Source organism: Rhipicephalus sanguineus, chromosome 8 (assembly GCF_013339695.2).
Source record: "Rhipicephalus sanguineus isolate Rsan-2018 chromosome 8, BIME_Rsan_1.4, whole genome shotgun sequence".
Lineage (NCBI taxonomy): Eukaryota > Metazoa > Arthropoda > Arachnida > Ixodida > Ixodidae > Rhipicephalus > Rhipicephalus sanguineus.
In genome coordinates, this window is record NC_051183.1 from 100358660 (window position 1) to 100372789 (window position 14130).

General features: G+C 46.4%; 1 protein-coding gene across 1 annotated transcript in view; it reads right to left on the minus strand.

Moving 5' to 3' along the window:
- The window catches only part of LOC125759475 (uncharacterized), a 31235-nt gene extending 17434 nt beyond the window's left edge, over positions 1-13801 (minus strand). Inside the window, exons 1-2 of the mRNA XM_049418318.1 lie at positions 13621-13801; positions 11269-11462 (exon numbers count right to left, since the gene is read on the minus strand). Of these exons, the coding sequence (XP_049274275.1) occupies positions 11269-11462; positions 13621-13801 (375 nt within the window). The remainder of the gene's footprint in view (positions 1-11268; positions 11463-13620) is intronic.
- Positions 13802-14130: the final 329 nt, after the last annotated feature.

Below are 14130 nucleotides of genomic sequence, written 5' to 3' on the forward strand. Positions count from 1 at the left end.
GATTTTTACTCGCCGTTTAATTCGCCTAACGTACTGTCTTAGTTTTTTCGCTTGCCTGTGTCTGCTTAGAATAAAGGTGTTTGATCAACATCGACAATTGTTGGCGTTTTACGTGCCAAACAAGGTATGATTATGAGGCATGCCGCAGCGTGGGAATCAGGATTAATTTTGACCGCTTGGGGATCTTTAATGTGCACATAAATCTCAGTACGCGGGAGTTCTGTGTCTTTCAATCCATCGAAATGCAGCCACCGTGGCCGGCAATCTATCCCGCGCCCTCGAGCATAACAGCGCGACACCATACATGCTATGCTAGCACGGTGGTTTGCTTGATCAATGTCCGCGTGCATGCATATCGCGGACTTGGCATACATACCACGGCAGAAAAACATTGATGCAGCTACCCCTTGCCTCTTACTTTTTTTTTACTGCAGTAGTGGGCAGCGTGGTATCGACACAGCACGTACTTATCAATGGAGGCTTGTGAGCCTGCACTAGCTTGACACAAATCCCAGCACAATCAGGAAATGGTGACGACAGAGTCGCCACCATGGCACGGCACTGTCTCTTCGACGCCGTATGCACAGACGTAGTCTGCTTTGCAGGGCCTTTCTCAGTTTTCCCGTGCTTTCCTGAGAAAGTAACCTTCAGACAAAGTTATTTTTTTTCTAAACCATAGTGCACTATTACTGGCGCAATGGCTGCTCGAGCTGTTCGCGCCAAACTCAAGCACGGGAACTGCGCACGCGCGTGCGCTCACCGCGGTGCAGTGCGGCCGGTCGTCTGTGTGTGAGCGGCTGAGTTATGCTGCGACTCCCCGTCAGGCGCCCTTTTTCGGCGCGCCACCTATCCAGCGCTGGTCTCCCATAGACAACTAGGAAAATGTGCAGAAATCACCGAACATCCCCAAGGAACGAGCGAGCGCAAATAACTCACAGGGTCCCTTACGAATTCAGTTAAGAAGACTCGAAGGCGCAGGCCCTCTTCTTTTTCCTCTCAGCCGATGTATTGACGCTACCCCGCCGCTTTTCGAAAGCTTTCTGCACCTAACGTGGCTTTGCACTTTCTCCAATGTCGGAGGAACCTCACCTGGTTTTGCATTTCGTCAGTGATTGGACCATCTTTGAACAAGCTACGATATGATGTGATAACGTCATCATGTGACGTCACGTCACTGTGATGTCATGACTTCACAAATTTTGGCGATTTGTGACGTCATTGTGACTTCATATGAAGTCATCTCATGATGATTTTTTGCATCATTTGTCCACGACGCCACGGGACGCGAGACGTTGCCGACGGTCAAATTTCGCATTTGATGAGACATCTAAGGCTTTCGCCTTAAAAAGCAAGAGGAACGGAACGAACTTTTCTCTTGCTTAGCCCAAGCACCTACTACCAACAGAACGGATGCAAAAGTCAAAGGAAGCTATTCTCGTAGTCGATGAAAAAAAACTTACTTAATGTGAATAATACAAGACCTTGGTAAAACTTTGACAATCTGAAGGCGGATATCCTAACCGACGCTCTTCATCTGATCAATAGCAATTATATGGATAGCAATTATATGGACACTGTCAGCGGGATTTTGCGGTCACCACTGATCTGTACAGAGTCTAAACCGATAACATTGCTTACGCATCGTCTGTTTCACGTGCGAGTAAATGCGCGCTAGCGCTAGGGACGAACGTGGTTGAAGCAGAGATGAAACGAGCCGGCCGTCACCGTCGCGCGAAGGGCACTTGCGATAACATCGTTCCGCGTGCGAGGCTTGTCGTCGCTTGCTTACCAGTCATTTCGTCGGGCAGGGGACCATAAGGGGCGCCGTTGAGACGGGGACGGTCGCAAGCGCTGGTGAACACGCTATCTCGACAGACATCGGTAACGGCTACCCTTTCAAGTGCTGGGCTCTCCACTTAAAGCAGTAGTGACACAAATTTTTGAAGGCGAGATAACTTGTGGGATAGATCTGTGTGTACACAAACGCATAATCTAGGAAATATTAACGACTGATATAACCTATAACACATTTAAGATCAATTTTGAAATTGCGTGTAGCGCATCTGTACGCGAAACGTCCCACCTCGCGTCACCGTGACGCACGGGGCGCGCAATGCACTGGATGCGCAGGGCATAACTGGATTTCCAGGAGATTTTCCTATGACCCGTACAACCGGGAGAAACGTTCAAAATCCGGGAGTCTCCCGGGTAATCCGGGAGACTTGGCAGGTATGCTTACCCACCGTTAAAAGTGCCAATGCTTGGTTGATGACGGCAGTCAGTAAAGTGGCCGAGGTTTCTAGAATTTTTTTTCTCATTCCATTTTTTCTTTATCGCGTGATAGCAGTTACGGACAACTACCGACGGACAACTACCCCACTGCCGTTGTGATCTGATAACAGCTTTCGCTTAAAAAAAAACATGGGCAACGTTGTGCGGCTAACCCCATGGTGAATCCAGGAAAGATGCATGAAAAGGCAATGGCTTTTCTTCATGGCCACTACAGCCAATGTTTCTAGAACCACTTCAGTTTGAAAACAGCTTTGTTGCACGGCTCTGCCGCAAGTGGAGGCGGCAAGGGGTGCTGCATTCGTGCCAGGCTTCAGCAAGGTGTGCCGGTGCGGCCACTGCTAATGTATCGGCGCGCCAGATCAGATGCGTCACTGTGTTTGACAGACAAAGAGTTTGGATCTTGTAATACACAGCAGAAGAGATTACAGGAGATTACCTGCTTCATGCCAGGGTCCACAGTGGCAATAGGAGAAACAAAATGACCAAGGCACTTTTGGGTTCTGCATGATCAGGCAGGATAAAAGACCGCCAGACATATTGCAAGGTAATGAACGAATGCACTGTAGAAGTGCCGCTTACTGGGCCAGTAGCTTCATACTAGACTTGAGAAAACCAGCGAAAAAAGACATTAGGTTAGAGCAAATTTGGTGTTTCATCCCTTTTTTTGTACTTTGCCGAGAGCATGGTGCATGTGTTGGCTGTTTTGGTTGTTCAAGGCAAGTGTGGTTTTCAGTGATAAGTGCAAGTCCAGCGTGCCGTTGTCTTTCTTCGTTCATGTATGCGTCTTTCTTTTTTTCAATGGTTTTCTCAAGTATCATTAAGAGCAAGCAATGCAAGCCGGGAAAGGGCTCGTTTTCTGAAAATCTTCAAAGGTTAGTGTGTATTACTTGTAACAGTGATGCTACCAAGGACTTCTGATCTGGAGCAATTTTTCGAGCAGCAAAATTTCCACTTTGGAGCACTTCGGAGCAGCAAAAATTTCCATCTTGGAGCACTTTGGAGCAGATAATTTTGCATCTGGGAGCACTCTGGAGCAGCTAATTTTACATATTGGAGTGCACTAGAGAAGCAAATTGCATTAACATTTAAGCACCTGAATAATTATTACGGGGTTCTTATGAAGAGCTAGAAATATTTCAATTCATTGCAAAGCTCATGGAAAAAATCATCTCGGGAGAACTCCATATTTCACTCGATAATGCAAAAATAAGGGCTCATGCAGTTGAATGTTCTGGATTAACCATTTCAGTGGTTATTTTAAACACTACCAAATAAACAGAATACCGGATCAATAAAATTGTACTTTATGAAATAATACTCTAAATACATCTATGTGGTTATCAGCAGACATGGTAGTCAAACGTCGTGACATACAACAGTGCCTCAAAGCCAAAGAGTCACACTGTCCCTAATGCATTCCCCGAAGATGACTCCAAGGTGAAAGCCAGGTTCTTTTTCTTCTCGATCGATGTGTTGGTCCCCCCTCCCTCTCTGCAAGCTTTGTGCACATCACCTGGTTTTGCACTACCTCCACGATCGGCACACCGATCACGGAAGCAGTGCAAAGCGACGATGTCAGGTGATGACATCATCACGTGACATTAATATGTGACGCCATGATAACGTCACAAGTTTTGACGGTCTATGACATCATGATGACGCCATCACGTGATGTTTATTTTTTGCATAAATCGTTTCACGCTGCCAACGGTCAATTTCCGTGTTGGATGAAGCATAGATCTAAGGCTTTTGCATTTACATACCTTCCAAGTTTGGAGGAACGGAATCCGGGAGATCTACTCAACGGGGGGGGGTTCTGCGACAGCAATTATATGAACACTGTCAGGGGAATTTTGCGGTCGCCGCTGATCTGTACAGAGTCCAAACCGATAACATCGCTTACGCATCGTCTGTTTCACGTGCGAGTAAAAGCGCGCTAGCACTAGGGACAAACGCGGTTGAAGCAGAGATGAAACGACCCGGCCGTCACCGTCGCGCGAAGGACACATGCGATAACATTGCTCCGCGTGCAAGGCCTGTCGTTGCTTGCTTACCAGTTATTTCGTCGGGCAAGGGACCACAAGGGGCACCGTTGAGACGGGGACGGTCGCGAGTGCTGGCGAACGCGCTATCTCGACACACATCGGTAACGGCTACCCTTTTAAGTGCTGGACTGCGGCGCGAAGTGCACAGCTACTTCATGCGCAATGAAACTGAGTTGAACCTTTCTACCATCGTTAAAAAAAAAAAAGAATCCTTTCTACTATGTGGCCAGACAACTTTGCTCATGTGGCCAGACAAAGCACTGGACGCACGGGGCAAAACTGGATTTCCGGGAGATTTTCTTATGACCCGTACAACCGGGAGAAACGTTCAAAATCCGGGAGTCTCCCGGGTAATCCGGGAGACTTGGCAGGTATGCATTTGTCCCCTTCAGGTGCGAATTATGATGTACTGTCTGCAAATGTATCAAATTCGCACAACGTAATTCTAAGGAACTCAATAATACATTCCAAGAAAGAAAATGAAGTAATATGGTGTTTTTTGCGAGTTTTGCTAATTAATCCTAATTAGAGGAAAATTGAATATTTAATTACTCAGCAGTCAGTCATGTTCCATTTTTATATAAGCATAAGGAAATTGTTGGCTTAAAATGCATGCGCAATTTGTTTTTGGTTGCGTTCATTTCGTGCGGAGAAAAATAATACTTATGACGTTGGTCCTGGAATGCGGCACGTCGAACAACCCGTCGAACATCGTAGTGCCTTCACCAAAGTGATCGGTTATGGTCATACTTAGCACATTGAGGTTAAGTCAAGACACTTTGACTATGCAGAAGGTTCAATTGACGCTATGCGCAATGTATCTTGCCCTTTCTTTCCGACTAGTCCAAAAAACTGGCAAAAACAGTTGCGTCCACATATGTGGACGTTGCGCCTGAAGGGGTTATATTGCGTATTTAATAGTCTGGCCGTTAACAATATGGCCTTACATACCAAACTGTCCTCCATCATGTCACCTCTGTGCCGTGCGCGAAACAGCTTCGCTTATCATTCACTTCACAGAGTGGAATGGCTCCCGATTTTTTTAAATTTTTATTGTGATAGCAATTATATGGACACTCTCGACGGGTTTTTGCCGTCGCCGTTGCCATAATTTTCCATATAAAGTCTAAATTGATAACATCACCCCGCGCGTTCTACCCGCGGGTAAAAGCTCGCGAGCGCTGGCGACGAACGCGGCTGAAGCAGAGATTAAACGAGCCAGCTGTCTCCGTCGTACGGAATGCGCATGCGATAACACATTCCCGTGTGCGGGCCTGCCGTCGATTGCTTATCAAACAGGGAGAAAATGCTTCGCCCGTCTTTCGTAAGGAGCATGAAGGGGCGCCAGGGGAAGGGTGAGGGGACAGCATCGCTCGAAGGGCTCAGTCGCTGGCGCGCGCTGTCTCGAGGAATCAGGAGACGGCTCATAAACTAGCTGTGCTCTCAACACCTACTTCGCGTTTAGAGAACTCACAACACGAAAACCGCTTCGGTTCCTGGAGCGGCCATATTCCCTTAAACCAGCGTTTTGTTCAGCTACGCGAGATCGGATCCAAAAGAGTTAGTTGCTAGCCTTACTTCGTATAACAATACAATTTTTTGGTATCGCATTCACTGCAAGCGAAACTGAGTGTTTTTAACCGTCAGCTATTGACCCTGGCAAGCGAGAGGCGGACGAGTAACAATGGCGTAGCGGCTTCACAGTGGGCCATCAGCGACGGGCCCGCTACTAACAGCTGCGCATATTAAAACGCAATTGTGGCTGCTCCGACCAGGAGGCATGTTTTTATTAATGAGATGAGATTTTATTGCGATAGCAATTATATGGACACTCTCGAGGAGTTTTTGCCATCATGTCCCGTATAAAGTCCAAATTGATAGCATCCCCCCGCACATCCTATGTTCTACCGCGAGTAAAAGCGCGCGAGTGGGGCCGACGAACGCGGCTGAAGCAGAGATCAAACGAGCCGGCCCATCTCCGTCGCTCGGAGGGCGCATGCGATAACATCATCCCGCGCGGAGGCCTGCCATCGAAGCAGAAAGGAAACGCCCCGCCCATCTTGAATGCGCATTAAAAGACGTGAGAGGGAGGGGGCTGCCGCTAGGGCAGCAACTTTGAACTTTGATTCTAAGGGCGCGGTCACGATCGCTGATGCGGAAAGAGCATCTCTCCCTGGAGTGGCCGTACTCTCGTACACCGGTGTTTTGTACAGTTACGCGAGATCGGATCCTTGCTATCGCATTCATTGCTTCACCCCTACAGTGAAACTGTGACTTTCTTTTAAAAAGCAAGCAAAAAATTCGAATCGGAACACTAGCACTGACGAGCTCGAAAGGGCAGGGCCTTTTAAGGGGTATTTATCGCAGAGTGATTACAAACCCGGATGTGCTGGTGGAAGGAATTATGAAAAAGTTCTTCGGAATGAAGATCCATGGATAAAGTATATCTGAGAAAAAGTATCGAATGCGTTCCCACTGTTCACGTGCTCTTCCATAGACGCGGAGCATGGAAAATTCGATATTGTTCCATATATATTGTGCTAGTGATCCCATACTTCATTCCGTGATGTCAAGAAACAGAAGTGACAGACATTTTAGCGGCACGCATGCAGTTATTACTGAACATTGCTTTCATTACGTGCCGTGCGATGCTTGAAACGAGCTATCAGCGGCGTTCCTGGAACAGATGAGGTCCGCCGATGAACCGCTGCCATACTTTCACGCTGCCGATTGGCCTAGACGTCACGAGCGTCAGTGGAGAGCGCGTTTTGCTGTTAAGCCGACTTGCAGAACAGAAGCTGCGTCGGCACCGTGCATGGCGTCATGGCTTACTCGGCACACATGCGTGAGCGCTGTTTATTCAGCGGAATAATTCTTGGTCTGTGGTTGTAACTTTCGACAGCCCCAAGATCAAACTGCACATGTTTTCACGCGCCGGCGATGCGACTGCCGGTGATAGACGCCTCCAAACCCGAGACTCTGGCGCAGTTTGGCACAATTTTCGTCCACATTATCAAGACAGCGCAGGAGTGGAATCACTGCTTGTATATACTGAAGTACCCAGCAAACCTTTCAAATAAACATGTCATTTATGCGCATTTTTTGACATGCACTATTGTGCTCTGTAAATGTACTACTCATACCTTTCATGTATTGATTCTTTTATGATAGCTTTCAGCCAATTCCAAAGTACCGAGTTGAGAAAGGCTGATCTATAACAGGCAGCAGGGGCTCGGCCAGAAGTATAATTTAAGGGGGGGACAGGGCAACGACTCCATATTATGTATGGTTGTGCGTGTGCATACATATAGTCGATCCCAGATATATAGAATTATTGGCTATATTGAACAGTTGAGAAATCCACTTGAACGTGCCATGTAAAAGTATGGGGCTGGAGCACACGTATATCGAACCCCCATACAGCGAAACATCTGATATATTGAGTGCTGTGCCATGCCGAAGCCCGGAAAGTGCATTTTTCCTAACAAATATTGATCATTTTTCAGCTGAATTCTAACAAGTTCCAATCCCCCTTGGCGTGTAGTTGACGAAAAGGCGGTGTCATTCCATTGCGTTGCTCTGGTTGGTTGCGCAGCGCCTGTGACACTGGCTTGTTTGATGCGCGATCTGTAGGTTGTAACGCACAGCCACGACGTTCTTCAAAGAGGCGAAGCTTGCACTAAACTGCGCAAGGCTTGAAACAGCGAAACTGAATCATTCTGAAGACTAATCTGGTTGCTTCTAGGTTGTTTCTAGGCCTTAGCTTGGTGATGCAGGTTGTTTCTAGGTTGCTTCTAGGTCATTGCTAAGCTTTAGTTAGGTGATGCTAGGTTGTTTCTACGTTGAGTCTCAGTGCAGAGGGGTTCAAGTTAAACTACAGACAGTCACAGGCACGACACGGATGTCCAAACTCCAGAGACAGAACCTCGCGCTGAAACCAAGCGTTCCCTCCTCTCATAGATCTATGGGCTCGTTGTCCTTGGCGTATGCCTTCCACCGCTTCAGTGTCTTCTCGCAGCCGCCGTTGCCTTTCCCATTCCCTAGTATTCACTCATGTACGTATACTCGGGGTCTTCGGCTCGCTGCCATTGCTTTGCAGCCATTTGTTGGGCTAACTGTTGCCTTCATTTTTAGTGGACCAGTAGTGCGATTTACCCAAATTCTGTGGCACATACCCAATTATGATGATGGTAGTTTTCTGATAGGCCACACAGTGGCACATACCCGTTTGACGACGATAGTTTTCTGCTTCATTTTTTGTGGACCAGTGGTGAGTAGTGGGATTTACCCAATTTCTGTGGCACATACTTGTTTACGATAATGACAGTTTTCATGTAGGCCCACAGGCCGCACAAATTACAGCTAACATAAACAGCTTTGCTGTTAAAAAGGTTTGTGAATTAAGCTCTCCTGATATTTCAATATTGCACTTAGCCAGTGATCAATGCTAATGCCTGTAGAGATGAACATGACGAAAGCAGCAGCACTGCAGTGATGGAAGCGACATTTCGCTTTTTGGAGCAGATTCTGGAGCAGACAAAATGCTGCTTTGGAGCAGCCATAAGTGTTTTTGGAGCAGAAAAAAAAATGCTAGTTTGGAGCAGCAACTGGTGTTTTTGAAGCAGATGGCAAAATATACCGTGCGACTCCTGGACTTTAATGCATCATTTAAGTATTTCATTAATATTTATTATTAAAAATATTGCACATACAATAATCGCTACTAATTGCAAGAAACATAATTAAGCAGATGAATGGTCACTGAACACGAAGTAAGATGAGCTACATATATTTAAAATACAAGTACTTGTAGCAGAAATTATATAAAAGCGATAAAGCTGAACACCGGACTATAAAAGTAATTGCAATCACATATAACCGTCACCAAAGGAGCAGTTCATAAACAGCTTGAGATCGAAGCAATCTCATTTTCATACTTCACCAAAATAGCCTATACTGAAAATTTAAACAAAAAGCAACTGAGTCTGCTAGCTATATACATAAAATGCCAGCTTTTGTGACATAAATGAGGTCAAAGCTGATAAAGCGATAAATGTAAGTCACACATCAATTTCGTCACAGCAGCAGTTATTAATCAGTATGATAGTGAACAGTGAACTAATCTCACACACATTTCACCAAAATAGTCTGCTCGTCAGGTACAAATTTAACATACAGCTAAATGAGACATATATTAACAATACTAGTATGCAGCTAGTATACCAGCATCCTACTAGGATGATAGTATACAGCTTTGTTTAGGCTCACTGGATGGTCACACGGTTAAAGTTCAGTTTTTTTCAGTTTCCCAGCACTATTTTGGAGCAGGTTCAGTGCAGTTACTAACAAAAATTGCTGTTTGGAGCAGTATGGAGCACCATTTCTCTTTTGAAGTAGTTTGGAGCAGCACTTCCATCACTGGCACCGGTCTTGCTCACGGTGCCTACTGTGATTCGCATAACACAGAACACGAGCAGACCCAGTCTCAAATGTTGTTGATGGTCACCTAAACGGAAAAGGTCGTTTTTGCAATTGTATTGCTTAGAGATTCAATATTTGCTGCACAGCTGCGAACAATCGCAGCTGTCCACCGCCTTCGCTTGTAATTCATCAGCCCGCTACGTAGAGCCTCTTGCTGCAGTAGCGACACCTGTACCGAAAGTCTGTTGCAAGTCGCTTTCAGCATATGATGGAGAGTTTGGCAATTGAAACAAGTTCTAGAAACATTGGCTACAACCAGGCCGGGTGCCCGTTCAAAATGTATCACACTGTAACAGTTGCGAATAACAGCGGGGTTCCCAAAGTATTGGTTCCTATGAGAGCGACGCCGGGAAAACGTAGCACACGGGAACATGATTGGTGCTACGTAGCGGAGTTCCACTGTATTCGAATCAATGACGTTTGGCTATATATTAAAAACTACAAAATGTACCATTAAAATAACTGCATACTTGAAAATGAGAACACATACATACAACATTTGGCAAGTTTCACCATCGTTCATCACAAAGTAAAAAGAAGTTTTAAAATGCACTGTCCCCGCTTAACATGTGATAATATGCGTGAACAGCAAGCACTGTTTTCATATGCTACACCAACACTGCCAGATCTGACTCCCGTGTTGTCTGACAAGCAAGATGAACAAAATGCAAGTTTCGCTGCTAAGCAATGACAAAGCAGATAAAGCAAATGGTACCAAAGATGAGTTCTTGGTCACACGCCTGCCTACTGAGCTGTTTGCAGTGCCGTGCCTTCGTCAGTTCCTTATGCCACTTCGCTCACGCTTCATTGTGAGCTATGCGCGGCTGCTGTAGTGCCACCTGTACCGTAAGCCAGTTGCACGCCGCTTTCTACGTACGGCGGAGGCGGGGAGCTTGGCAACCGAAACAAGGTTTAGAAACTTGGCTGCAGCCAGCTCGGGGTGCCCGTTCGAAATGTATCACATCCTAACAGTTGCAACTAACAGCAGGGTTCCCAATGCAATGGATACTATGGGAGCTACGCCAGGACAGGCCGTAAACAAGTTAGGAGCCGGGAGAACGTAGCACACAGGAACATTATGGGTGCTACGTAGCGGAGTTACGCTGTATTTGAATTATACTGAGGTTTGGCTATATCTTAAAAGCTACATACTGTACTATTAAAATAACTGCAAATTTGAAATGAGAACACGAACATACAACACTCGGAAAGTTTCATCATCACAAAGTAAAAATAAGTTTTAAAATGCACTGCCTCCCTTAACTGCACGTGTGACAATCTGCACGAACAGCAAGCACTGTTTTTGTATGCTACATCAACCTTGCCAGATCTGACTCCCGTGTTGTCGGTGAAGCAAGATGAACAAAATGCAAGTTTCGCTGCTAAGCTATCACAGAGCATAGAAAGTAAACTATTCCAAGGATAAGTCCTTTGTTATATGCCTGCCTACCCAGCTGCTTGCAGCGCTGGGCCTACGTTGGTTCCTTGTGCTGCGCCTGGCACTTCTCTTTGGTTGTTTGCTTGGGCTTTCCTTGAGACTTTCCTTGCCACTTGTCTCAGAAGCGTTGTCCTCAAGACGGCTCTTTAGCTGAGGCAGAAGCTGCTCAAGTTTTTTCACCTGCTCAACCAACGTAGCAAGTGTTGCTGAAAGAAAAGAAAAAATGCTGCTGCAACTGACCAGAACACGGTGGTCGTCAAGAAGACGACATAAAGGACATTGACGAGGCGGAAACGTTTGCTGCAAAACACCCGAGCCTAAAATTGCAGTAGCGGTAAAGGGCAAATTAATCAAATTCGGGAGTTCTACACAAGACTGAGCGCAAACAATGGACAAACATTAGACAGGCAAAGAAAGCGCTTACTCGCAACTCAGGGGTTCATTGAATGACAACATAAAAGGAACACTAACTCAAACCAAATGCACAGCTGCCACAACATAGCAATCTAAAGACCTTGCAAGGATGCTAGAACGAAAAGAAATGATACTGACAACACATCATCAGAAAAAGCATACAAAGGCAACTATGCAGGCTAAAGCTACCCTGCCTCCAGAAAACTACTTTTGCTTCGCGATAACACAAATGAAGAAGAGCTGATGCAGCTATCACCAGCATTTTTAAAGAATAGGGTTTCCATTATCTCACGTGCCATGCCATCTTTGTGCCTGTACAAAGCTGTTGTCTTGTTAAATGCTAACTTGCTACAGGAGTTCAACATCCCGAAACAGTGATAAATTTGTGCAGCATGCAGTAGTTGGGGGACTCCGGATTAGCTCAGACTACCTGGAATATTTTTTAAGGGACCCTGTGACACTTTTTGAATAGAGACAGAAAAGACTGCCTATCTGCAGTCGGAGCTTCCATGACCATGTCAAATAAATAGGATTTTACTGCATGCAGCAGGGACTTTACGGTTTCACATCAAAAACAGCCGAAAATCGCTTGCTGTCGTTTTCTCAAGCAAGTCCCGACTTGCAGTAAGCAGGCATACACTGCTGGGTTCGTGTGGGTTTCGAAGGCCGAGATGTAAGTGTTTTCAAGAACGCAGAGGAGCAAGCCAAGCGGGAATGTTAATTTAGCAATATTCCCAAAACAGCATGGACAGTTTCATTGCAATTAGAAATACATAAATTACCTTAGAAATTTTCCCTATTGACCGCATTAAGTTCCGAACATGCACAAAACTTCACAACATTAAAGGGACCCTGAAACGGTTGTGACGATTTTGTACAAACACATTGGGCCGGTAGAGCAAGTCCTAAGGATCATTTACAGACCGATTTAAGCTCTGTGCGTAAACTGTGTAATTTATTACAAGTCTGCGAACCGCCACCGACCACAGCGACTCAGCCAAATGCGTTTTCAAACCGCCCACTTCCAGTGCGCGTCGTATTGGAAGCGTGACGTCACGCAGGCAGCTGATCTGATTGGATCCACAGTACACGTCACAGGCAATTTTTTTCGACATAACTGCGAACAAATGCTGTTCGTGATCTTTGAAACTCTTTATAACTTGCTTTGGTTAAGAACCAGTAACTAATAAAATGAACACAATCACAATTTACAACTAGACTTCAGCACATCTGGAGCACAGCGAACGTCGACTGCATGTGATACCACGCGCTCCATGTTGACGTGAGGTGCGCGACCAGTGTGTATTGCGAGCTTTTCGCCTGACATCATGAATCGCCCTTGCTGCGTTGTCGGCTGCAAGTCCAGCAGTCGGCGACAAGTGAAAATACGACACCGTGTACCTTTGGAAGGCAACAGGCGCGCTGAGTGGTTGAAGCACATCGGACTCTATGTATCGGATCGATGGCAGGATATACACGTTTGCGGTCGCCACTTTAAGCCGGAAGAATACGAGATCAGTTCCGTTTTTATGCAGCGATTCGGCCTCGGTCTGAAGAGGTATCCCCAAAAGCCGACGCACTGCCGTCTTTGTTCCTTACCGGTGGAACGGTAAGTTCACAATTGATACAGATCGTGTGCTGCGTGTGCATAGTGTGCGGTTCGCATGTGGGCACTCACAAAATTCCACGTAATCTCGTTAATTATAACTATAGCGACTCAGTCTCTGCAATGTAATGTGGCCAGTTTCGCAATAATTATATATACACAGAATGCCACTCGTCGCTTTGCGATTTCCAGCACTGATTAAAAGATGACAGGGTGCATGTGAATTGAAAACAATGCATTTGAAACCTCTGCACATGTGTGTACGTCGTAGGGCCAGCTGGAAATCCCCGGTTCAAGTGTGCGGTATGCGGTGTCGTATATAATGAGCTCAAATAAAACCCCACAATGGTGCAACTCGTGTGTGACGATGTTGATATAATACAGCCCGGCGAGTCTGGTGGTGGCAGGATCACTGCTGCCACCCTCAGCACGAAGCGCCGGATCGCGAAATGGCATGTCACTGTATGGGTCGAAACCTACGTCTCGGCTCATTCGGCGCAACCGCTCTTCGAGGCTGGGGTCCATTCTGAGCAACCTGTCTGAACTGCCGTGAAACAAAACACACGCTTATCGGATGGCGCTCGCAGGAGACGGATGATCAGCCGAGCCAGCGGTCCAGCGCCTGACCCACCGGTGGCTACTGCGCTGGCTTCGACTTACCGGAAGTAGACGACGCGACGGCACGCAAGCATTCTCGCACGTCACATCGTGACGCAGAGCCTCTTGAAGGCGGAGCTTTGCCCCGAGCGCTCGAAGGAAAAGTTGAGGGTGCAAGGCGGAGTGGAGGGAAGCTATTTATTATATGCAGCTCCCTTAATAAAGGGTGTTTCGACTGAATTATAGTGCCGATGATT